General features: G+C 29.9%; 2 protein-coding genes across 2 annotated transcripts in view; one reads left to right on the top strand and one right to left on the bottom strand.

The window, feature by feature from the left end:
• Positions 1-7,989: 7,989 nt before the first annotated feature.
• LOC142319693 (ER membrane protein complex subunit 5-like) lies at positions 7,990-19,819 on the bottom strand. The gene is made up of 3 exons (XM_075357253.1): positions 19,643-19,819; positions 9,624-9,676; positions 7,990-8,474 (listed from the first exon to the last, which is right to left on the bottom strand). The coding sequence occupies exons 1-3, from the start codon at positions 19,716-19,718 to the stop codon at positions 8,250-8,252; spliced, it is 354 nt and encodes a 117-aa protein (XP_075213368.1). The 5' UTR covers positions 19,719-19,819; the 3' UTR covers positions 7,990-8,249.
• Positions 19,820-20,024: 205 nt separating this feature from the next.
• Positions 20,025-27,951, top strand: part of LOC142319692 (RNA-binding protein NOB1) — a 31,607-nt gene continuing 23,680 nt past the window's right edge. Inside the window, exons 1-3 of the mRNA XM_075357251.1 lie at positions 20,025-20,337; positions 20,569-20,701; positions 24,675-24,880. Of these exons, the coding sequence (XP_075213366.1) occupies positions 20,260-20,337; positions 20,569-20,701; positions 24,675-24,880 (417 nt within the window). The 5' untranslated portion in view covers positions 20,025-20,259. The remainder of the gene's footprint in view (positions 20,338-20,568; positions 20,702-24,674; positions 24,881-27,951) is intronic.

Raw genomic sequence — 27,951 nt, 5'->3', positions numbered from 1 at the left:
GAAGAATTATCTAAACGGTAGTTAACGGAGGCTAAACAGGAAAAAAGAGAGTATACTGAACTCAACTCCATTTTTTAAAGAAGTGCAAATGGTGAAGCTACTGTACTGTAGACTGATCTATTTTTTTCTAATTTGATGTAATTTAAATAAATTTTGAATTAATAAATTTATTAAAAATGATTTCAATTAACGTTTTGTGTTTTATGTTTCACACAAACTGATCTCAATAGACAATATGATGCTTCTGAATTATTTGGACTTTCGGTTATGCAGACTACCCACATCTGTTTAATCCTGATGAAGAAGGTTAAACTGTATAACAAAATTCATTCACACAGTACAAGATTTATCTCTCAAAAGCAAAATAACTGATTGGTCATCACCCGTATGAAAACATACTAACTATAAATTCTAAATAAACAAAAAAAAAAAAATTGATATTAAATTATGTATTACAGATTGCTTTAAACAAATGTAAAGAACACCAAGGAAACATAGCTCATTATTTAGAGGAAATACTAACCTTATTTACCTAATTAAATATTATAAATAAATATTTTTAATTGGTCTGTAAGATTCTTATTACTTTGTAATATGAATATATTAGAATATATATATTAATATAATGTACTAGTATTGAAAAAACGGTTTATATATTTACAAAATTACTTTTTATTTTGTCAAACTCTGTCTCATTTTATGTTTGAATATATTTATTTGTGATTTTGAAAAATTAAATCCACTCTTTACCCAGAAATCATTCAAAAAGTATATATTAATATAAACAGTTAACTAAAGTTCACAGGCAACTATAATTGAGAAGTTTGATGGTAAAGAAGTTTTTGAGAAGACAATTTGAACAAAAAATTAACAAATCTGTTTCATTTATAATGGCATAAACCTTTTTCTACTTAAATTCTAATTAATATGCAATCAGTGATAAAGCTGAAAGTAAAAATTTAATTTAAAAGTAACTCTAGAGAGGTCCATGTTTTAAACTTCAAAATGAATATTTTCTTGATTTTAATAGGCTTTAAAAAAGAAAACAATTTCTAATGTTTTTTTTTTTTATTTAATACTAAATTGATAACATAAGTTTAGGGCACAGTAAAATTAATTAAAATCATTTAATTATTTGCAAAAATATTTATCTGTTTGTTAAATTCATCATCTGAACGAGGACTTCTTGAAATTGAACAATAATGTCTTTAAAAAAGTGAGTTTTAACAAACATAAATTAAGTAATGACTTAAGAGATATAAAATCCTTTTTTCCTGGAAATAGATTGTGATTTAGAAAAGTAAAAACTATTTTTCAGTACCAAATATAATTTATTTGCTATGACTGACACGTTTAGTGCATATAATTTTTATATAACGTGTTTTTAATATATCTTCCTTTAATTTATTCATTAGAAACAAAAAACTGATACTCAGATGTAGTTTTCTTTATTGAATTAATGTTTTGTAGCATATGAGACAAATGCCAATTTTTTATGAGATTTGAAACTTTCTACAAGATTGGCAGAAACGTTACCACTTGACCACAGAGTAAGTAATGTATTGTTGATTTTTTAAAAAGAGTTCTCTAGTCCAACATATTTACCTTGAAAAAATGTTGAATCATGTTTAACTTTTGAAGTAGCTGTGAAGATGTTTTGCAATTTTCAAGAATATTTAATACATTCAGCTGGATTATAAAAATTATTTAATTTTTTTAATATTTTGTTTCAATGTATCCTCACATTGGGCTTTATGCTGGAAAAATTTGTGAAATTTTCAATTACCAAGAGACTGCCATTGATATTCAGAATGATATGATTGAGGTTTTTCTTTTGCCCAAGAGCTGCATCAGATAAAAAATGATGTTTTGAATATCTGTATGTATAATTTATTTTATTTTATTTTTTAAATCTGATATCATGAATCAAACAGAATTAGCATCTTTCATCGCTTCAAATTTCATTTGCCTAATTTTTTAATTTTATTGCGTCATATTTTCATAACAAATTGTACCAGTGCTACCATTGAAACTATGTATATTAAACACCAATATCCACAATGTTCTTCAATAAAATTGATTTTTACAGTTAAGTTTTGGCGCTGCAAAAATTTACCAAACTGAACCAATATAAAATTTTGCTATTACCTATGTAACATGTTTATGAGATTTTTCATCTGACCAACTGTGACTTTATTTCGTGTTTTTGAAAATTATCTGGATTTTAACATTGCTGATTTTCAGATACTGAATTATATACAGAATCATATCACATGGCAATCTGAAAGAATAATTTATTGGAAAAAATTAAACTAAGAGTGGTATACTTCTTAAATATGTGATCAGCTTTCATTTTGTCTCCTAACCTACAAACTTAACATAGAGACAAAATGTTACAGGTACATGGAAAATTCAAACAGAGCTTCTATTTTATAGTTCTTTGTTCCATCTCTTCAGTTATGTTTGTGTTATTTCAACACAACACTTCGGCTTATGAGAAGGGGACTTATTCTTCATTTGCTGGTTTTAATAAATTTCCAAACCATTTGAAAAAATCTTCCAATCATTTACTTAAAATACAGTTCAAAGATTTTCTTTTAATTTTTTACATTAACAATATTATTCTTTTGATGAATTTTTAGATAATACTAATTAAAATATAATAATGAAAAACCCCTGATTATTCTACCCCATTCAATGTGTACACTAATATGTACTCAAAATAATTTTTAATAGAATCATCTGTTTTGTGAATTAGTTGTAATTTTTTATGTTTAATATACATACCGTAATGTTATTTCATATAATCTATATTATGTACTGATGAGAATAAAAAAATTATTTATTTAGTGAATTGGTAATGGGTCAAGGGCAAAAATAAATTTTATCTGAAATTCTTGCCTTAAATGAATCATAAGAAGTGCTTATAAGCAACTCTTTTGATTCTTGTTAATCTCATTATATTAATCAAAATTACTTTTCGTTGCTTAGTTTAAAGAAATATGAAGTTATGAGGATTAGTTTTTATGACCATATTTCTTGAAATTGCCTAATGACAATTCTGCTGTAAAAGTTAAGTAGCAATATTAGTGGATAAATTACATAAATGTTTATTTTTTTCAGCAGACTGTATAACCTACATTGTTAACAGCTTTTATTTCCATAATACTAATTGTTTATACACTAATAGAGTACAGTTAATCCAATTTTTAGGTATGTTTTTAAGGTACAATTGTTGAAGAAATTTAATTATCTAAAAAAAATTTGCGGATATATAAATTTACTTACTGTATTTGTGTATTTTAATAAAAAAAAAGGTCATGTACAGAATACATCCAATGTTTTGCAATGAATTTGGAAACCGTATGAGGGCATTTCATTTCATTTAATACTGGAACTAGCTGTAAATAGTTTTATTTTCTCTGTGAAAATAAAATTATACAATATAAAAGTTGCCTGAACAGTTATTGCTGATAAATTCTGAAGAATTAATTTTTATTTCACAATTAACTTGAATTTTAAAAGAAGAAATCATTGCACCTAAGAAGTACCTTTGAATTTATCTGATTATATGAACAAAAAAATTATGGTAACCTTGATTGTAATATATTACGTAAAAGGAAGTAAGATGTCATACAATGTTTAATAATTAATTTGTTTTATTTATAAATTAAATTCTAGTTCTTTGATAAATTACTATAATATTATTCGTTTATTTTAATAACAATATTAATCATCAATTTTTTTCAAAATTATGGTGGTTATCATTGTTAAGTATGAGAATTTCTTTTTTCATTAAAATTAGGAGTGATTTATATCTTAAATTGTATTGCATTAATATAAACTATTAATATATACCACCTAGTACTGAATATTGATATAAGACATGTATTACCTTTACCATGAAAGTACTTTTGTGGGATCCCACATCGTAGTCATAATTGAAATATTTAATTAAACTGAGTATATAAATATTAAAGTATTGAAATATAAATAGTTTAACTTAAATGTTTAATTAATATTTCAATTATGACCACAGGATGTGGGATCCCATGAAAGTACTTTCGTGGTAAAATTAGGGTAAGATATGACTTATCTCATTATTCTGTACTAGGTGGTTTAGATTTAGTATTTAAAATAGATTATTGATTCTATGAAATCAAGTATTAAGTAGTATATCTTTTTTTATAAATCCGTTGGAAACATTAACTTTGCAGGGGTGACCAAATTGTTTGTGTCAAATCTGGAACTTTTAAGAATTAAAAATTTTATTTTCTGGAACAAGTTTATTTATTTTAAGTTGTATTAAATAAGAAGATTAAAAAAACAAAAAGTACACATTAGATAATAATCTGGATGGATGTATAAATGACTTTTTTTTGTAAAAGTAAAAAACTTAAAACTACCATCTTTGAACTGTTCAAACATATAAGACTGTTTACAGACAAGAGCTTTGGTTCTGCTTTTGAAGGAATCAGCTAATTACAAGTACTTAGTTACTTTAAATAATTGAAAGTAATTTGTTGATTCATTTATGTAAAATTAATTTGCCCCTACTCATTTATCTCATTCACAAAATAAAAAATTATTGACCCAGTAAAAAAAACTATTTTATCAAATTACTCCGTTCAGCGGAATGTTTTCTTTTGGATACTTGAAATTGTTTTCAATGTAGTAGAAAATTTGATACCATCAATGACCATAACGTTTAGTCTTAAGAAATACGGGCTGATTAACCAATTGCAATTGCTTTTTTTGTATGACACAGAAATGGATTTTTGTAGCATGCATAAAAGTGCTAAGCCTGGCTTGGATTCATACTCAGAATCTTCCTGATAGAAGATGCAGATGCCATCCCTCCACCATAGAGCATAGTAATACACACACGCACACAAAGTATTTACAGAATAATTTTGTGTAATAAGTATTTCAGATGAATTTCTTCATTTCAAAACATTATTAGAAAAAAAGAATGTAGGATGTCTAGTATGGGATAATCTGTTGTGAAGAAAAAAACTGAATGAAGCATTTTTAACAGCAAAATTCCTATCACAGTAGCATGAATTACTTTCAACATATTTAATAATGTAGCAAAAGCATTTGTCCAACTTCCTTCACACTATTTCATCAACTGAAATATCACTGTTCTTCTAAGATGTTATGAAATCTTCATTCACACACCTAGGTCTCTACATTTATTTAATTAATCTATAGTAGGAGTAATTTAATACAATTTAGGTATAAATAAATTTCTGTAAAAATCAAGAGGTAATGTGGAATGAATATTCTTTGACTATTGAATTATAATTTAATTTAAAGTTCACAAAAATTTGAGTGAGTGAAGTCCAGCATTTGTCTTCTTAACTTTATTTTCTTCCCTTTTGTTAATCACATTCTTTATTCTTGTACTTTTTTAAAGACACTGACATTTGAGAAAGCATGGTAAAAATTATCACGGATTTCACACTATAGTAGCATGAGGTAGACTGGAGAAGAAAACATAATAGAGATGAATGAGCCAAATGTAGTAATGTTTTAGCTAGATTTTGCACGATTCATGGTCATAAAAAAATGTTTTGTTCATATGTTCTCGAGTACTGCTGTTGGCAGTGGTTTTTTCAAATATTTTGATTTTCCAGTAGTGCTCCTTTATTAAAAGAACAAAATTGATAACCAGTCTGAAAATGTCTACCCATCTGAATATGTTATGCTTTTTATTTTTCAACTATAAAAAGTCTTTTAAAGTGTGGATGAGACACTAATGTTTTTCCTGCAACCAGTAAAACTTCTTGCTGCGGGTTCTAAAGGCATTCAAACAACAGAAGTTGGTTTTTTGTTCTTTGTTAAGCAGCTGTTTTCTGACATTCTGCTGTTTGAGCCTTAATAACTTGTAAGTTCTCACACAAGCCTTATTTAACGATTTTATAAATCTGATTAGTCATTGAATTGTTCTGAGTCGATTAATTTTTTAATTGTAATATGGTCCTGGTATGGTTTTTTGAAATCTTTTTTGATAACTGTAATAAAGTTATGTTAGGTAACAAGATAATATAACATTAAATAAGGTTATGAACTCACAGCAACTTTTCTGGTTTACAAAATGCTGTTTTAGTATGAAGCAGCTAATTTTTCACTTGCCATAAGGAAAATCTCTCTCATCCTTATCATAAAGTATAGAAACTGAACTTTATTTGTTCACCTAAACGATAGGCCTATTGTTTAGGTGAACAAATAAATATAAATAATATTAATTCCTTATTGTGCAAGGAGTTACCCAAGTTTAACATGTTATGACACGACTAAAAAATAGTCAAACATACTTGAAATACAACTACAACCATCAGGCATACCATAATTTCAGGCAAAATATAATAATTTAATTATTTAAATCCAGATCTATGTGGCAGAATGGTAGTGTATCAGCCTTCCATCCGGGGGCCCTGGGTTCGAATCCCACTCAGGCATAACATTTTTCATAAGCTAAAAAATTCAATTTCCATATTCTCACATACTAGCTTCTGTAGTGAATTAATTCATCAAGTAAAAAAGGTATAAAGAAAGAAAAATAAACATATTTATAGGGTTTTAAAAACAGCTGATTTAAAAAAAATCAGCTGTTGAATGAGTTGTATAATATTATATAGTGAATAATGTTTATTATACAACTGCACTGTACTAATAATATTCATTATCAATACATGTGTTGATTAGCAATGCATATCAAACCATATGAAAAATGATGGCAATCTATTAAAAGCACATTCATTTGCACAATCAATCTACCTTCTGAAGCTGTTTCTCATAGCTGTATGGCTTTTAAACATTAATATTTAGTTGATTTAATAAATTTTATAATCATTATAACAAGTTGTTTTCTATGGCTGGATAGTGTTTTAACATTTTCAGATGGTTAAATAAATGCTGTAAATCACTGCTTCATATCCACCTTTTTTTGTACCTAGGAATACCATTGCAGTTTAGATATTAAAGAAAAAAATGTAGATTTAAGCATGTGATTTTTCAGTTTATAATTTTCGCTATAGTATTCTAATTTATAAAAATTCTTTATTCTATAATATTTTGATTTACAGTTTTGTTATGCATGTAGAATTATTTTTATGAGAATTTCATTATGTGTTGTTATATGTTTTTGTGTTAAATTACTTATTTAAATTTGTTATGTAACATTATAATTATTTTTTAAAAAGAAAGAGCTGTGATGAAATTATGGTAAAATAGTCCAGAAAATTAGTGTTATTCATTAATTATTAAAATTTTACATATAATTCTATTAATATATTTATTCTGATTATTAAAGCATGTACAAAAATATCTAATTTTTTACTTCATTCACCGTTTTCTTATTTCCTTATAATAAATGAGTGCCATTAAAAATAAAAGAATGTATTTTTCAGCCTAACAGGCACAGGTATCTTCAACTGAAACACCTTATTAATGTGTGTGTAAAATGTATGTTAAAATATCAGCTATAAAATTAAATGGTGTCAAGGTAACAGTAAAGCACAAAAGGTTTAACTAAAAATATCACCATAAATAATAATTCAACTATATTAATAAAATAAAACAATTTAACTGATGGATCCTTACCGTAGTTTTACTCAAGTAAATGATCAACTAATATATAGCTAAAAGTGAGATAGAAAAACTAATACAACTAATTTGTTTAAAGGGTATGTCAAAAGAATGAAGGACAGCATGTGCCAGTGAAGATATGGTTACTTATAGTCAGTTTTTTAATGAACAAACCACCAAAAAAGGTTATTGTTTCAAAACAAAGAGTGTCATTTACTTCAGTGAACTCAGTTATAACAATTATTTAATTTTGTGGAAAGATTACAACATAAAAGCTACTGAAATGTAGAAAAGTGTTAGCTAACCAACAGCATACAAAGTAAAAAAGTAGTAAGAAACTGAAAAGGAACCCACCAAAGAAACAAAACCACGATGGATGTAAATCAAAATACAGACTTCATAAAGAACATACATTTATTATATGTACAACAAAACCTACCCATTTTATAACTGGAAAAAGATTAAATAAAAAACAACAATAATGAAAAAGTATATATTAGATCACATAGAACAATACTTTTAACTAACAAAGGTAAAAATGATAATACGAAAATCAATAAAACATTTTTAAAACTAAATACTTAACAACAAAATTGTTTTACAACAAAATCAGCTAAAGAATAGAAAACAATTTTTAAAAATGTATAACTTTTTCTTTAAGAGTCAACATCCATGTGTGAAGATTTATGCGATGGTGGAATGTAATCAGGTGATAAAGCTCTTCCCCTATGATTAAAGACATAAAATGAAGGTAAATTTCTTAATGTTTCCCATGACTTTGATTCCAGTTCTACAGTAGCTCTAATTTCTTTAAATTCACCAGCTATATGCATTACTCCATACATTGTTATGAATAAACTCACAATACCTTGAATAAGGATCTAAAACAAAAATGAAAATAAAAATTATTTATATAAAATAACAATCAACTGCTTATTAAATAGATTCATAAGTCCACATTCAACTTGCTGTTGTCCAAATTAATTTCATACATCATGAGTGGCTAATTGTTTTCCATATTTTTGAAGGGCACACATGTCTTGTTTATTTCCAAAACTATTTGTTTTTTCATCTTTATAACTGGTAAGCAGTACTATTTAAGAGAACAAGCCACATTTTGGTAATAAATAAAAAAAGCTAATGAAGATAGGAAATGTCCTAATACATGGTAAAAAATTTAAGAGGTGGAAAAGGGAGCAGGTAAAAATTCTTATCAAAAACAAATATGTAGAGGAATAACTAACTGTCTATTGTTCAAGTTGCTAACCAGTCCTCGCTTGCTAAAACCTCACTCAAATTTTTAAAAGAGGGTTCAAATGAACTCAAACTGCTGAAAAACCCAAAGAACACAATGAATTGGAAGTGACAGGTTTCACTGATCAGTTGGTTAATTAAAAGTATAATTTTGTAGATCCTGTCAGTGGACCACCAAACACGAACGCACGCACGTGCACACACACAGAGAGAAAGAGAGAATTTATAATTTGTTCTTGTTCTTTAAAATTATATTAGTTTGTAATAACATTAGCACTTCAACTGTAGGGGGTTGAGATAATCAACTTGATCCTTTAGCACGCACATCTATTATGTAAAAACCGCCATGAACTTTAACTGGAAAAATGTCTTTATCATCTGTACTTTATTAGGACATTGTCTGTTCATTAGTGAAATCTAATTAAAAAAAGGCTAATTTTCTGTTAATGTTGAAATCAAAAGATGAAAACAATTAATTTATGAGAAATGAGCCAAGGTCAAGGTAACAGACAAGTACCAAATTCTTATATTTTAAGCTGATTATATTAATTTCTATATTTTAAATGACAACATAAAACTGAATCACATCAAAATTTTGCCTTCAGAGTGGTCCTGTATATTCAACCTGCCATTCTTAATATAAAGTTGTTCAACAATGCACTATTGTATTACTATTTCATTATTATATGACTACAATTATCATTATAATATTACAGTATTGTAATCATTATATGATTGCAATATCTGAAATTTATTATTACATCATAAATACTAACATCAAGTGGTAATGAAGTATATTCCCGTTCAGTAATTCTCAAATATGCTCGATCTGAAAAGAAACAAAAAAATACCTGCTGTTAATCAAGAACTTAACCAATTAAAATATAATGTACTATACAACATTTACTTTCACATACACAAATCCACATACATATTATATATATATATATTTGCAAGGTTATTCCCCTGATTAAAATAATGAAAAGTGGTCATTTAAATAAGGGTGGTCTAGAAAAATTTCCTTTCAGTAAAAATTGTAACTAGTAAAAAAAGCCTCACTCTTTATTGGCGTCAAAATTAAAATAATGCAGAACTGCACTTATGTAAATGCAATTTATAAGATTAAATTTAAAATTTGCATAAAATGCAAGTTTTATTTGTCTTCAGTTGATTTTACAAAGCCATTTACCTCAGAATTAAATACTCTGGAAGTTGAATGTTGAAGTTTTAATTTGCTTATTGACATTTTAACAAAGTAAACTTACACCAAACCTAGAAAAGTATGTTTTTCAACTATAATTTTTTAATACTTACAATAATTTTCTCACAAACTACTGTTGACACCTCTGAAAACAATTTCTGATTTAATTTTTCAGGTAAAATCAAAACATCAATTTCGTTCCATAATTTGTGTCCCATTAATTTTAGTATAGACTCATATTACCACTGGAGCAGGAATTATTGGAGCAAAACATTTTGCTATTTGTTTTGATTAGTAAAAAAAAAAAAACAAATAGTTTTTGAATCTGTTTATAACAACTTTTTTATCGAAGAAATATATCTGTAAAGTTTAGCAGGAGTCTCTGGGAAGTATCTATAAATGTACAGTCAAAACTTTTAAATACCTCATTTTCTCTTAAGTCCTCAAATTACTATATAAAAATAATACAAACAATGAACGTCATTTTCACATAATTTCCTAGACTTTATCAAACATAATGCATATTTATAATCATTAGATTAAAATTTCTTCAATCTAACCAGGATATCCGAAACTCCAAAAATCTTTAGCTATAAAAACCACCCCCACAGACTCCTACAGACATAAACCAAGAATAATGCTGGCTAGTCCCCTTCATGACTATTAAGGATCAGTTCACTTCTTCCATTCCAAGATGGGAATGAAATGGTTGAACAGTTGAAAAAACCAAACAAAATATAGCAGAATAAAAAAATGCACACTTACAATATGGTTGCAGAAATGTTACACAAACTTGCAATAACTGTTCTGTTATTAATTATTTAATAGTTTTCACGTTTTTTAAAGATTATTAACACTAATGAGAGTAATAAAAAAGGTATAATATTTGCAAAAGACTATCTGATAAAGATGTTAACATTAACAAAACACACAAATACATACAAAGAAAGAAGATGCGACCCCTCAAACAAATTAATAATTAATAGAATAAAAATGACTAAGCAAATAAAAAAAAGAAAAAACACCCGGTATAAGTAATTCTATACTGCTTAGGATTGGTGAAAACAGAATAAAGATTGTGAGATTTATATACAGTTGCCTAGGAATCAAATAAAAGATAAACGGGATAGATTTTTCAATTATGGAAAACAATCTTGTAACATTTAGTTTATATTATTGTCTTAAAATGATAAGGAGAAAGAAGGCACTAATTATCTCAAAAGTTCTTTTGGACAAAGAATTATAACATGTTCAAAGCAAGTCATCTAATATTTAAAATTTTAAAATGAAAAAATATTTTAAATAAAGATTGCTAATAGAATAAATTTATTGGCAACAGACTACATAAGCAAATTCTCACAAGTACTTGTTGTAATACTGTTTTATGACATGCTGTAAATCCTATTAAAATTCCAGCATTTAAGTCTTGTACAATTTCAATTAACCGTTCATGAAATGGGGATTGTTATTTAAATTCCACTTAAGCCTTGTTCAGTCTCAATCAACTGTTCATGAAATGGGGATTGTTATTTAAATCCCAATGATGAGATAAGACTTGTGATGTTAAAAATTGTTATAAAAAAATATTTAATTGATTTCAGTACATTTTATTCATTATACTTAGAAAAGGAAAAAGGCATAGTAAATATCTAATATTAACGACAAAACAACAATAAACCTGAAAACCAATTCACCTGAATAAATCATACGTAAATTAATAATTGATACTTTTTAATGGTGTGTAATTTAATATATAAAAATTATTCTTCTATAACACTCTCCCAAAATATTCGTAAGTAAATATAACAATCACAAAAGATTATGTAGTGATAATACCAATCATATTTTTTTATAATCTAATTTATTTGGTGATAAAGGCTTAGTGAAAATATTTGCTGCTTATTCTTCTCTCTGTATACATTTCACTGCTATTTGTCTATTTGCAACTAACATTCATTGTAGCTTTCGAATATTTCACATCCTTTGATTTCATACCCTAATCATAATCCGGTGGTAATTTTTTTATCAATATAACTTTGAGATTCTGTTAAAATGATTCATTTGATAGCAGGTTGGTTCTTGAATTTTATGTTTATAACTTAGATTATAATGATACTTTTGATTATTATCAATAATCTGTTCCTGTTGAAACCAACAGGAATAGATTACAGTGTTGGTTTCAAACCAACACTATATCTAAAGTATAGTATAAAGTATATCTAAAGTATCAACACTATATCTCTAGTAGATTTTGCATCGAATTTCTTTTGCTTCTGTAGAGGAATCCATACAAAACATCTGTGCCAAAAATATTAAAGTAAGTGAAAATCATTCTTACTTCAGAATAATTCAGTGGGTGACTTTCTTTTAATTTTTATTAGTATAGTTCTATTCCTCCTCTATGAATCATGAGACCTTGCCGTTGGTGAGGGGGCTTGAGTGTTCAGGGATACAGAGTAGCTGGACCGAAGGTGCAACCATATCGGAGAGGTATCTGTTGAGAGCCAGACTAAGAAATGATTCCTGAAAGAGGGCAGCAGCTCTTTCAGTAGTTGTTAGGGGCGTGAGTCACAATGATTTAAACGGCCGTATCAACATCACTCAGTCCTCTGAGTACTGCGCAGCTGAAAGCAATGGAAAACTACATCTGCTTTTTTTCCAAGAAAATGTGGCTCTCTGCATTTTCACATAGCAATAATGGAGGCGCCTTCCTTGGTAAAATAATGCGGAGGTAAAATAGTCCCCCGTTCGGATCTCTGGGTGGAGACTACTAAGGAAGGGGTCACCAGAAAATTAAAAAATAACATTCTACGAGTCGGAGCGTGGAATGTTAGAAGCTTGAAAAAGGTTGGTAGGCTAGAAAATTTAAAAAGGGAAATGGGTAGGACAAATGTGGATATAGTAGGAATTAGTGAGGTTCGGTGGGAAGAGGAAGGCGACTTTTGGTCAGGTGATTTTAGAGTAATTAACTCAGCGTCAAATAATGGGCAGGCAGGAGTAGGTTTCGTGATGAACAAGAAGATAGGGAGGAGAGTGGAGTATTTCAAAACGCATAGCGATAGTATCATTGTAATAAGGATAAAATCAAAACCTAAACCGACAACGATTGTTAACGTCTATATGCCTACAAGCGCCCATGATGATGATGGGGTAGAGTGTGTATACGAAGAGATTGATGAAGCAATTAAACACGTAAAAGGAGATGAAAATTTAATAATAGTTGGAGATTGGAATGCAAGCATTGGAAAAGGCAAGGAAGGAAATATAGTGGGTGAATACGGGCTGGGCAAAAGGAATGAAAGAGGGGACCGACTTATAGAATTTTGCAAGAAGTATAATTTAGTAATTGCCAACACCCAATTTAAAAATCATAATAGAAGAATATACACTTGGAAAAAGCCAGGCGATACTGGAAGGTATCAGATAGATTATATCATGGTTAAGCAAAGATTTAGCAATCAACTCGTTGACTGCAAAACTTACCCTGGAGCAGACATTGATAGCGACCATAATTTGGTGATAATGAAATGTAGATTGGGGTTTAAAAACCTGAAGAAAAGGTGTCAGATGAATCGGTGGAATTTAGAGAAGCTTGAGGAAGAGGAGGTAAAGAAGATTTTTGAGGAGGACATCGCAAGAGGTCTGAGTAAAAAAGATAAGGTAGAAAATGTAGAAGAAGAATGGGAGAATGTTAAAAAGGAAATTCTTAAATCAGCAGAAGCAAACTTAGGCGGAATAAAGAGAACCGGTAGAAAACCTTGGGTTTCAGACGATATATTGCAGCTGATGGATGAATGTAGAAAATATAAGAATGCTAGTGATGAAGAAAGTAAAAGGAACTATCGGAAATTAAGAAATGCTATAAACAGGAAGTGCAAACTGGTGAAAGAAGAGTGGATTAAAGAAAAGTGTTCAGAAGTGGAAAGAGAAATGAACATTGGTAAAATAGACGGAGCATACAGGAAAGTTAAGGAAAATTTTGGGGTACATAAATTAAAATCTAATAATGTGTTAAACAAAGATGGTACACCAATATATAATACGAAAGGTAAAGTCGATAGATGGGTGGAATATATTGAAGAGTTATATGGAGGAAATGAATTAGAAAATGGTGTTATAGAGGAAGAAGAGGAAGTTGAGGAGGATGAAATGGGAGAAACAATACTGAGATCTGAATTTAAGAGAGCATTAAAAGATTTAAATGGCAGAAAGGCTCCTGGAATAGACGGAATACCTGTAGAATTACTGCGCAGTGCAGGTGAGGAAGCGATTGATAGATTATACAAACTGGTGTGTAATATTTATGAAAATGGGGAATTTCCATCAGACTTCAAAAAAAGTGTTATAGTTATGATACCAAAGAAAGCAGGGGCAGATAAATGTGAATAATACAGAACAATTAATTTAACTAGTCATGCATCAAAAATCTTAACTAGAATTTTATACAGAAGAATTGAGAGGAGAGTGGAAGAAGTGTTAGGAGATGACCAATTTGGTTTGAGGAAAAGTATAGAGACAAAGGAAGTAATTTTAGTATTTAAGATTAATAGTAGAAGGTAGATTACAGAAAAAAAAATATACTTGGCATTTATAAACCTAGAAAAGGCAATCGATAACGTAGACTGGAATAAAATGTTCAGCATTTTAAAAAAATTAGGGTTCAAATACAGAGATAGAAGAACAATTGCTAACATGTACAGGAACCAAACAGCAACAATAACAATTGAAGAACATAAGAAAGAAGCCCTAATAAGAAAGGGAGTCCGACAAGGATGTTCCCTATCTCCGTTACTTTTTAATCTTTACATGGAACTAGCATGATATTAAAGAACAATTTAGATTCGGAGTAACAGTACAAGGTGAAAAGATAAAGATGCTACGATTTGCTGATGATATAGTAATTCTAGCCGAGAGTAAAAAGGATTTAGAAGAAACAATGAACGGCATAGATGAAGTCCTACGCAAGAACTATCGCATGAAAATAAACAAGAACAAAACAAAAGTAATGAAATGTAGTAGAAATAACAAAGATGGACCGCTGAATGTGAAAATAGGAGGAGAAAAGATTATGGAGGTAGAAGAATTTTGTTATTTGGGAAGTAAAATTACTAAAGATGGACGAAGCAGGAGCGATATAAAATGCCAAATAGCACAAGCTAAACGAGCCTTCAGTAAGAAATATAATTTGTTTACATCAAAAATTAATTTAAATGTCAGGAAAAGATTTTTGAAAGTGTATGTTTGGAGTGTCGCTTTATATGGAAGTGAAACTTGGACAATCGGAGTATCTGAGAAGAAAAGATTAGAAGCTTTTGAAATGCAGTGCTATAGGAGAATGTTAAAAATCAGATGGGTGGATAAAGTGACAAATGAAGAGGTATTGCGGCAAATAGATGAAGAAAGAAGCATTTGGAAAAATATAGTTAAAAGAAGAGACAGACTTATAGGCCACATACTAAGGCATCCTGGAATAGTCGCTTTAATATTGGAAGGACAGGTAGAAGGGAAAAATTGTGTAGGCAGGCCACGTTTGGAGTATGTAAAACAAATTGTTGGGGATGTAGGATGTAGAGGGTATACTGAAATGAAACGACTAGCACTAGATAGGGAATCTTGGAGAGCTGCATCAAACCAGTCAAATGACTGAAGACAAAAAAAAAAATAAATAGTTCTATTTAATATATCGCAGCAAGTACAGATTCAGTCCATAAAAACTTCAGTAGAACTGATTGAAGTCATGAATGTGCCATCTCACGTATAATCCTATTTTCATGTTCAGCAACTTCATTTTGTCGAGGAGTGTAGGAAAGTGTAATTGAATTTTTGTCCAATAGTCTCAACATACATTCCCACATCCTTGTTATCAAATTTTCTTCCTCCATCATCACATAATTCTTTTATAATCAATCCAGCTTGTGTCTTCAATAATTCAATAAATTTTTAAATAAGATAACCATTCATATATTTCTTCTCCATCATGTAACTGATGTTAACAAAAATTAATTCTCCTGGTTTAGTAAACTTCAATTTTTTCACTAAAACTAAGTCACTGACGTTTATCAGTCATACATACTTTTCAAAAAATTCATTATTCATTTGTACTGGTATTCCATGATCCTTCAAAAAGTCTGCACATATTTATTTTGATGACCAAATTTTTCATGCTAAAGTTGCAATGTATATCTAGCCTCAGAAATAACACAATATTCTTCTTGACGAGGAACTCTCACTGCCAATCGATAAAGTTCATTATCATAATTAGAAATAGCTATAGCAATGGGTACTCCACTTTTATGGGAAATTCATAATTTTCCATTATTCTGAATTGAATGGTTAATTCCCTTTTGTTCAGCCCCTTTTAACTGAAAACAAATTGCAAATTCCATCCGGACAGCATTAAACATCTTCAAAATATCGATCAGACCGATCTTGACCATTAAGAGTTTTAACACTTTGTTGAGTACGTTATACTCTTACTATTCCTGTAATAGGCCAACTGGCGACATAGTCAGGTGATATAAGGATGTGCTGAACACAACAATGTAGTTTATTTCCTTTTATTATTAGTATTAATAAATATAGTTATTAATAATATACTCTATTCACTGGCTAAAACCCGACCCTTAACACATTTATATAACCAGTACCAAGATCTAATTTACCTCCTTGATGAACGCTATCTATTTGTTTTGGCACTTCAAAAGGTTCAAAGTTATCATATCAGTCATGATGATTTGTTACATGGTGTGGGCACCACTATCAATGTACCATTCATCACAATTCAATTTTTCAATGTCAACTGGAACAAATCAATGATCCATAAAATCATAATCAATAAACTTGAACATATCTGTCTCAATATTTTTTTTTTTATTCCTTCCATTAGATTTTTGGCAGACATCAAGGCATAATCTTTATTTTAATCTCAAAAACAAGGGTCAATCGTTTTATTTTGAAATAGACTACACCAATCCTAAAATCATGTGATATATGTGCAAATTTTCATGTGAGAAACATAATTTTTCATAACTTTGTTTCAAAACTTTTGCTGATTAACCTTCAATTTCCCTTTGCTTTGCTTTCTCTACTTGAAGTAAGTCATACCAAGTAATACAAATGTAATCAAAATATTTTGGTAGAGTTTGCAGCAATCAAGCACATAAATCATTTTCATTAACTGGCTTACCAAGTAATGGCATTTTTGTCTGTATATCATCAAATTTTGCTAAATCATTTTCCTCACCATCTGCTGATTCCCAATGGATATTATGAGATTGGTGCTGCAGTATTTCTATATTTTCAGTACACTGAACATCATAAACTTGATTCAGCTTATCCCAGACATCTTTTGCTGTATCACATCTAGCTACACGAAATGATTTCATATGGAGAGATAAAATAAGGCGTTTCCTTACTTTTGCATTTGCCTTTTTCCAGATATCAAGTTTGTTTTCATAATTTTCAGTACTTGGGTTTAGGTCTTATAAATGTACCACAAACTATATTAAAACCTGTAATTACATTCTAAAGTAGTCTCCATGCTGTCCAATCTCCTTCACCAATGAGCTTCTCTATTTTTAGCTCATCATCATTCACCTTAATACAGTGAGTTCAGAAAGTGCTCTAAAATTATGTGAAGCATTCTGATCTTTCGGCATTAAGTTGTTGCCCAGTGGGTTCATTGGGCATTGCTCAGTAATAAACCAAGATGTCAGTTGTTGAGTTGTGATTGAAAGTGCTTCATCTCATGTTGTTTTGTTTACTGGAATCAATAGTTGTTAAAAATGTAACAGTTCTTTCAGTAGAGGAATGCATTCTTTTTGTTGAACACATTTCTCGTGAAGGTGACAAGTATACTGATTTGGTGAAGCAAAAGTTGTCTGAAAAGTTTCCAAATACTCCTGTTCCTCATGCAATGCAGTTCAAACTCTTATCAAAAAGTTTCTGGGAACAGGTTCTATTGAAGACTCTAATCAAAGTGGAAGACCACCTTAACTAAACAGAAGCTGCTTGATATTTTCGATGGAATGGCTGAAAATCCATCAAAGTCAATGCATAAGTCAGCATTGACTTTGATGGATTTTCCCCTATAAAGTAATATGTGTTCAGTAACTGAAACCTACAGATCGTGCCAAAAGAGCAAATTATTGTCAATGGTTTACACGTTTTATTGACCAAAATTCCACAGGTATCCTCGACATTACATTTTTTAATGATGAAGCATGGTTTCATGTGGGAGGGTATATTAATTCAGAAAATGTGAGTAGAGCATGTATTATGGGTTCAATCTTTTTTTGAAAATACAGTTAACATGGATCAATAGTTGTGCTATTTTAACAAACTTCATTAATCAGTTAACAGAAGTGGAAATCAATCACAGTTGGTTCCAACAAGATGGCGCTACAACTAACAGGTCAATGACTTAACGATATGTGTCTTTGGTGAACGAATCATTTTGAGATTAATGACCTGCATGATCAGCTGATCTGACTGTCCCAGATTCTTTCTATTGGGGGGGGGGGGGGCAGTGAAACAAGCAGTGTATCGTAACAGACCACGACTGATGAATTAAAAACCACAATAACAGTATTTGTATGAGATATTCCTGGTTTAGTGTTTGTAAACAAATTGAAATGTGTACAGTGTTGTATTGATGTTGATGGAGGTCATTTTCAACACCTTTTATAAACTATTCCAGTTATTGTAATATCCCTTTCTATAAAATAATGAAATAAAAATACAAAGTAATAATTAAGAAAGTTTCATTATTACACTTGCATAATTCCTGTGCACAACAATCTTCTGAATGCACTGTAGATGTTTAGTTTAATAAACACGTCGCTGCTACCCTGTTATAATAAAACATTTAACTGATTTCAATATATTTTATGAACTAAAAAAGGCATAGTTAACATCTAATGACAACAAAACAATAATACAGTATTCACTTGAATAAATCATGTGTAAATTATTAACTGATAATGGATAGCTTTCAATGGGTTGAAATTTAATATACAAATATGAATACTGCCATAACAAAAAAAGTGTATTCTAATACTAATTAGAATATGCTTTCCAGAGCTTATAAACTGCTTTCTGGAGCTACACACTTGGTGAATAAATTACATACGTTTCATACCTTGGAACTATAAGTAAAATCAATACAGACTGCTCAAGAGATAATTTCTTGGTGAACTACAGTCATAAAAAAACTTAAAACACAATATATAACTTTTAGTCCACATAATAAATATTTATTCCTTTCTGCATTTAAATTACAAATTTTTATCCTGAGTATTTAAAATGATTAAAAAAATGTTAATTGTTCAAATGCAATAAATTAAACTTAAAATTCAATATTATCTTGTAGGTAAGCTATGATGGGGTTTAACTAAAAAAAAAAAAAAATAACAAGAAAGGGCATTGATCGTATAGTAAAATGTCTCCTTGATAACATCGGGTGTTCAGAAGCCAGATTTAGATTGAAAATATTAATATCGCTCTTACTACTTTATAAATGCATTACTATATAACCAAGTTGGTGGTTCTTAAAGTATCATATAAAATGTTATATTATATCATTTGTATACATACGTTGAGCTGCAGAATATGCTGCATGTAATAAGAAAAGTAGACCCAAAAACAGGCAAAGTTTTTGTACTGATATCATTTTAAATTCGTAAAATAAATCAAAAAGCAACAATTAATCCATAACCTTTGTAACCGCAATGACACTAGCAATGATCAACATAACCTTACATTTCAATTTTTATTTGAAGTAAATATTTTGTTGTATCCACAGCCTCTTGCATTACACATCTAACTTTGATGTTGATTGGAAAACATTTGTTACTTTAGTGTTTTCTTTTAGTTAATATTAACTAATCACATCTTAAAAATTATTGGCATAAATATGAATATAGTTCTCATTATATGAGTTCAAAATTTTTATTATTTATTGTCACTGTTGTTTTAAGTTCATTTAATTTTATGGGGTATCGGTCAGTCGTCTTATTTGCACGTGTGGTGGTAAGTGAACGATGGAAATGCTTGTTGCTGAAATTCTGGTTTAGTTGAAGATTTTTTGTTGATTAAATTTTACAGATTACAGTTTTCTCTTGCTGCACGAATTAACGAATTGATGTTTGTACTTCTCGAACTTAATTAGTATTACTTTGTTATTACGCGTAATTTATAGAGTATAACCTAAAATGGTTTTTGAAGCTAGATATAAGTCAAAATATGTGATAGTGGACACCAGTGCGTTCATCAGAAATGCAAACTTACAGGTAAGATTAAGTGTAATACGACACTTATTAGAAAATTTTTATCTAATTTTGTTCCCTTTCTATTGTAACGTATGCTGCGGTAATAAGTTGTTTAATCTTTAGCAGTATTTTGTGACCTTAGAGCATTTGCTTATTACTTAATGAAACTGCATTAAGGCATGTAATGATTCTTATGATAATACAGTTTTTTATTCGATGAAATTAATCCATGTAATTTATGTGAATTCTCAGGACATTGGAGAAACTATTATTACAGTTCCAGAAGTGGTCAATGAGATTAAGTCAAAACGTCAGTTAAGACGATTAGTCGTTCTTCCGTATGATTTGCAGATTAAAGAAGCATTTCCTGAAAATATAAAGCATGGTTTGTATTGCTTCATTTTATCATAACATGATAAACTTGTTTCATATATTGTTGATAAGCATAATTCCTGAGCTTATCAAATGAATTGTTAAATTATGTAAAAAATACATTATTTCAAACATAAACTCATGATTGTTGCAGAGTACTTTAAATAAACACATTGACTACCAGCAGTTTAGTTCTTGTAAATGTAATTTTAATAACTAAAACAAGAACTCATATATACTGCATGTATTCTTTTTTATTGTTTTTTCTTTTCTCTACCGTTATCAACACTTGGTATTGATCAATACAAACCAATATCTTGATTGTATCACAACAATGATAAATTGTCTTATTTAGTATTAATATGTAGGCTATGGTATTGGATCCTGGAGCACAACAATGATAAATTGTCTTATTTAGTATTAATATGTAGGCTATGGTATAGGATCCTGGAGCCTTGTATGTATATTAATACAATGCAGAATATCTTGACCTGAACAATCCGGAGTTCAGGTCATCACAGCTATTTTCAGGATGTAGATGGTTCTTAAATATATGTACTTCAATTTTAGATTTATAGTTTTGGAAGCATGCAACATTCACATCCTCAATGACTTGCACTACACAGAATTTGTTTCAAATGTCAAGATTGCAGTAAATAATTCAGGATTCCTATACAAGACTGCGTAACTTTCTAATAGGTTAGCGTAGAAAATTATAGCTGGTAGTTAGGATTGGAGAACAACCTAATCATACTTATTACACATGTAATAAGTATAACATATGTATTACACAAAATAAAAATTTTATGAGGATATCATGCTTTTGTGACAGAATAAAAATATATCTTATATACGAATTTGTAATACAGTTATTAATTATTATGTATTATCCTATCTCAGCCAATCATAAAATTCTAAGGTGTCAATAATTATTTAAGATGCCAGTTTATTTAACTACTGACTTATATTTTCATAAAAATGTAATTCATATGTAGTAGTAATATTAAGAAATTATCTTATTACTATAGTAGGTGATCTACTGCTGTAGTTAATTAATTCTTAGATGGTGCCACTGAAACGTTACATTGAAATAAGAAGATAAATAAATAAAATTATAAATTTAATCAACCAAACTTAACTTACACTCGCTAACCTTGACTGGCTAGCAAAGGTTAGCGAGCGTAGATTAAGTTTGTTTCGAATTTATTTATAATTTTATTTATTTTCTTATTTCAATACAGAGTTTCAGTGGCACCTTGTAAGAACTAACTACAGCGGTAGATCACCTACAACATTAATACCAAATTATCTTTAAATATTTTGTAAATTTATCATGATATAATACAAAATATTTAGCCAGCATTTTTATTACTATTTTCATGCTATATTTTATGTTATCATGTTTTTGTATTCCATTTTCATTTTAATCTTTTATTAATTATATCAAAATTATTATTTTATTTTTTTAATGAGAAGAAGGTCCATTCAAAAAAATAACCAAACTTTGCTTTGTCTGGTACTTATTGTATTTTGAGACTTGTGGTTGGCTTAACTGACTGGGAACTAACAAGCCTACCATCATTCCCCACACTTATCTGTCTAAGATGATTAATTTTTTGTAAATCTTAATTTAACAAAGACAGTTCCCTAGCAGTCTGGTAGGAACTGTTGAATCTTGAAAATGAAATTTTCTGGTATAAAATAATAAACAGCTATGAGTGTATGGGTATTAAATGAAAACAAAATCTCAGTCTTTGCAGTGGGTTGGAAAATCATCCAGCCTGAAAAAGGTACACCAAAGTCATTCAGACACGAAGGTGATGTTAACAGTCTTTTTTTATTTCAAAGTTGTTTTTCACTCTGAGTTTCTACCGCAGGGTAGACAGTCGACCATCACTACTGTCTAGAAGTCATCAAACATTTCCGCAAAAATGTTAGGAAGAAGAGATCTGAACATTGGTGTGACAATCCTTTTTGCTTCTACCATGTCAATGCACCAGCTCATGCATCACTGCTAATTCAGATTTTTGTATAAAAAATTCTACGGACTTAAATCTATTTCCAAAATGTTAAAACTAAAGCTATTTTGAAAAGTGCATTCCATTGCTGCTTCTTGAAGTGGTGGGGACATTAAGAAAAGTGTGTAGGAAGAAGAGTACTTTAAAGGAGATAATTTGTGCAATAATTTTTTTTTAAGAAAACCATTTATTTTTGAACAGACCTCCTGTGAACTTAAATATTTACAAAAAAAATACATTATTTTTATTTAACATTACAGGAGAAGTAAAAATATGAAATATCAATCTGCTTCACTTTAATTAATCCATTTTGAAAAGGGTATCAACAAAAATAATATGTGACAGGATTTTTTCCCCTGTTATTGTTACCATATTGTTGCTGGTAAAGTATTCTTTTAAAATAGTGGTAATATTTGAATGAAATGCAGGTTTTCAAGGATACGTAAAAAACTTAGTATGGCCACTGCAGTACTGGACATAGTACTCATGGTTTAAGTGTAATAATACTGTGGAAGTATTTTAAATTTATAATACAGATAAATATAGTTTTATAGTACTGGCAGATGTGTAGCATAAGGAAATACCCTTTAATACTTGTGAGGGACATTGCTTACCTTATTGAATCTTGCAAATGGGTGTTTGCATATGTTGTTTCACTGATAATTACTGCTTTGTCATCCACCACTTTGTGAGTTATACGCATAACAATAATTAATAAATTAGATTTAAGAACTGTAAATTTTATTTTACTTTTTTTATATTTACAATATTCTTAAAACCCCTTTACTATTATAATTACACTTGTTTCTCATGATTACCTCAACCATTTTGACAACATATGTGATTTTTTTTTTTTTATGTAATCTTTTTTATAAGAATAGCATATTAATGATATTTTATCATTTTCAAATTAAAAAATCAAGTTTCATGCTTGTTAAACTAGTGAGAGTGGTTGCTAGATCAGTTATTATTGGAGCTACTTTTGAAAGTTGTTTACACAACTTTCCACCATCCAATATTATATGTGGAATCAGCCAATATACATCTAAGTAGATAACTTCGTTATTAAATTTTCATACACCTTTAACACAGTGGTAAGGTGGTAAGGTTTTCAGTTAATTAACTGAAAAATTTTACTGTTTTCTGGTTGCACTAAACTTACTTATTTATTATTAGGGTTGTTCTTTTAAAGTTTTTGGCCAAATTTGAAGATAGTGCAAGTATTAACAAATGACTGTAATATTTATCAAGTATGATCCTTCAAGTTTCTTGCTTGTTAAACTAGCGAGAGAGGTTGCTATATCAGTTTTTATTAGAGCTACTTGTGAAAGTAAGCCAGCATTCAATATCATCGCAGATTGCATGCTGCAAAGTTTCAGATGAATGTATTTAGTTTTGGTGAGCAAATATCAATCATGGTTTGATGTCTATAGACTGCCTGGAGAAAGGTAGGACCATCACTTTGGAGTATTATGCTTTACTACTGGATCGATTGAAGTGTGCTATTCAAGTTAAATGTTCACATCTGCTCAAAAAGAAAGCGCAGTTCATCACAATAATGTGCCTGCACACATGTTTTACACTTCTATTACCTACACTTCAAAATGCATCCACGTGTAGTAATTTGCTGGATCTGGCTCCCAGTAATTAACTTCCTCTTCTCAAACCTGATGAAATGGCTTACTGAATGAATATTTGCTTCAAATGATAAGATCAAAGCCGAGTAAAGTACAGTTGCTTATTTTTCAGATGAACAAATTACATTATATTAAGTGTAGTTGAAAAATTGTTGGTCTAAGTATATCAAATTGCAGAGTGACTGACTATATTGAAGAATAAAAAAATAAAAATTTCATGAAAAATTTTGTATTTTCTTGGTCAGGCTGAAAACTTTCCACACAGCCCTTGTAGAGTATAAGTGATTGTTATTTTGATACTCTATTATATTTTTTCTTCCTTTTATAATAGTTACAGAATTTTCTAAGAAAACTGGAGATTATCCTAGCCTTTCTGCTACAGATCTTAAAGTCATAGCATTGACATACCAACTAGAAAAAGAGCACATTGGCACTGATCACTTGAAAACTGTGCCTGAAATTAATCGCAGTGTTGATTACTGTAATTACAGTGCTATAACTCTTGATAAAGTAGCTGGATTTTACAGACCAAAAAAGGTAAGAAATATGTATTCTAATTTTTTATATTGTTTGTTATATTTTTATTTTGAGGTGTAAGTATTATGAGGGTTGCTATTATTTTCAACCTCTGATCATGCATCTAAGTAAAAAAGAGATAGGCGGGAGCCAGGTCTGCACATCGTGTGATTGCGCCGCCACCTCCCCACCACAACGCCTGCCATTGCCAGCTTCATTGCATCAGTCTGAGCCAAGCTACAGGCAATTGAACATGGCCGCTACGGTTGATGCTCCTACCAAGTATGAATTATTAAGTGTGTTACATTTTCTGCAAGCAGATGGATGTAGCGCTGCTGAAATCTATTGCAGAATAAACCTAGTGTATGGTGAAAACTTTAAAGCGATGTTAGTGTGTAGAGGAATGGTGTAGGAAATTTAAAGAAGGGTGAACAGATGTCTTTGATGAAGGTAGGCAAGTCTGTTACTACTGTGCGCCTGGTTTAGTTTGTTGATGATTTTGTTCGTGACAGACAGAGGTTTATGATAAGTGAACTTTCTATTGAAATCCCAGAAATTTCAAGGTCTTTGTACACAATTGTGACTAAAAACCTAGGATACTGTGTGCTCATTGGATCCCAAAAATGTTGAGTGATGATCACAAAACGCAACGAATGGCATACGCACACATTACGATAATAAGGGGGAAGAGTTTTTAAAGTCTATTGTTAATGGCGATGAGACTTGGATCCAGTATTACAGTCCGGAAACCAAAGAATAGTAAGCAGTGGATGCACACCTTTTCTCCAAACAAGCTGAAAAAGTTTAAACAGACACTGAGCAACAGGAAAACAATGGCTACAGTTTTTTGGGACCATAAAGGTGTCTTGTTGTGGATCTTATAAAGCAGAGAACAACAATAACAAAGGAAGTTTATTGTGAATCTTTACATTGCCTTCGCTGAGTGATCCAGAACAAAGAGGGATGCTCAGATCCAGTGTGGTTTTGATCGTTGACAATGCATGACCACACTGTGCCAACATGACACAAGACCTTTTCAAACAATTCAAGTGGGAAGTTCTCGATCATCCACCATATAGTCCAGACCTAGCGATTTTTACCTCTTTCAAGAATTGAAGGCATACGAACAACACCGCCACCAACGAAGAACTTCAGGAAGCTGTCAAGATGTACCTTACCTCACTGATGGCAAATTCTTTGGAGAGGCCAACAGAACCTGTTGTCATATGCCTCAATTGTTTTGGTGATTTTATAGAAAAAAAAGTAGCTACTGCTCAACGTTTAGTAATAAAGTCGTTTGTTTAGTCAATGTGTCTTTTTTTTATAGCCCATCAGAGGTGAAAAGAAACAATCCTCATATATTAGTTTTACATTAGATTGAACCTAATATTGTAGTGAGTTGGATGAATAAAAAAAAAATATTCCAAATCCTTATTTTGATCTCTTCGTAGAAATTTGATACTTTGTGAAATGTAACAATATACCTTTATGCAGTAGAAACTTTGCATAAAGGTAAATGGGTAATGGGAGTTCTTGTAGAATACTCAACAGATTTGTTAGTAATTTGATTATTCACATTTGGGGAAAAAACAACATGTTGCAGAAAAATTAATAAAAAAACTACAATCATAAAGCTTTCCATTTAAATAGAAATAGCCGATCTTGTTTACTAAAGATTCTAATGGAATTGAAGTATTATAGATTAAGGTTACTTCATGAAGATGATTTCAAAGTAGTGTGGAATTTTGTGGGTAATTTCCTTGTAAATTAAATTTTTATTACTTTAGCTGATTGATATCGTCCAAATGGACTGGTTTTAATTCTTTAATGAAAGTTTAATAACTCTATGTTTGACATCACCCACCCATACTTAATTTGGCAGCAGTGGGGATCTCCTGACTAAACCCTTCAAAAAAGAAAATATATCGATCAAACTTTTTCTCATTAGGTAGGATGCCGAGGAACAATCAGGTTTACTTGAACAAATGGTGGAACAGTCTTATGGAACAAATAATTTTTATGATTTTTGTTCTGACAAATTATCATCAAAAGCATCGATTTTTTTTAAATTCTAGTGATTTCAACTGCCTCAGGTTAAATGAAAACCCAATTGATTTTATAATTCAGGACAAAACTACTAGAAAAATGTGAATTCAGTAACTGTCACAAATGCTGAAGGACAACACTCAAACACTTTCTACTATGTACAACCACTATTTTTTCATTTCTTAATAGTATTGTGTTATTTGAAATCATAAGAGAGTATATGTTTCAAATAATATTAATGTTTTCTAATAATTTTTAATTGTTTTGAAGTAGACTTTTTATGTAATTGTTTATTTATATATACAGAGCCAACTCTTGATTATCTGCAGTAAGTACTGGGATTGTGTATTAGTGGATTGTGTATAATCCAATATCATAGCAAAATCACAATTGTTCCAAAAATAATATTTAATAAAGTGTAATATTTGTTAAAATTACCATAATACTGTACAGCAGTACAATATTTATATGCACTATTATATTAAGGCGTAACGGTAAATAATAAAATAAAATACAGTACAGTAGATTATTATGTAACTAGTAAAAATAATATCCAGAAGTTTATTCAAAGAATGTATTAACATAACAATATTCACTATCATTAATGCTGTTGGTAAATAGATTGTACGTACAGCCAAGTAGTGTATGTACTATGTGCTGTGTAATGTATTAGCTACAGTAGTTAAAAAAATACTGTAGACGTTAAAAAAAATGAATAAATAAATACCTTATACTTTTTATATGAGGGTCATTCAAATATAAACTGGAATTTTGCTCGCGATGGACTGAGGAAGAGCAGTGAATGTGGTGGGGGTAGTTAGTTGGATATTGTGGAGGGAAGCAACTGGCAAGCCACACCCATAAGTCACTTTTCACATTACCAGGATGTCTGAGGAGGAAGTACCATCGTGCGTTGCACAACAAATTATAATCCAATTTCTCACCCATGAGGTGTCACATCCTCTGAAATTTTGACTCGACTCCAGGCACAGTTCAGAGATGCTACCCTGTCAAAAACCCAATTTTTGTTGTCAAGTGTTTCATTG

Source organism: Lycorma delicatula, chromosome 2 (assembly GCF_047948215.1).
Source record: "Lycorma delicatula isolate Av1 chromosome 2, ASM4794821v1, whole genome shotgun sequence".
Lineage (NCBI taxonomy): Eukaryota > Metazoa > Arthropoda > Insecta > Hemiptera > Fulgoridae > Lycorma > Lycorma delicatula.
This window is presented reverse-complemented; position numbering and strand designations above follow the sequence as displayed.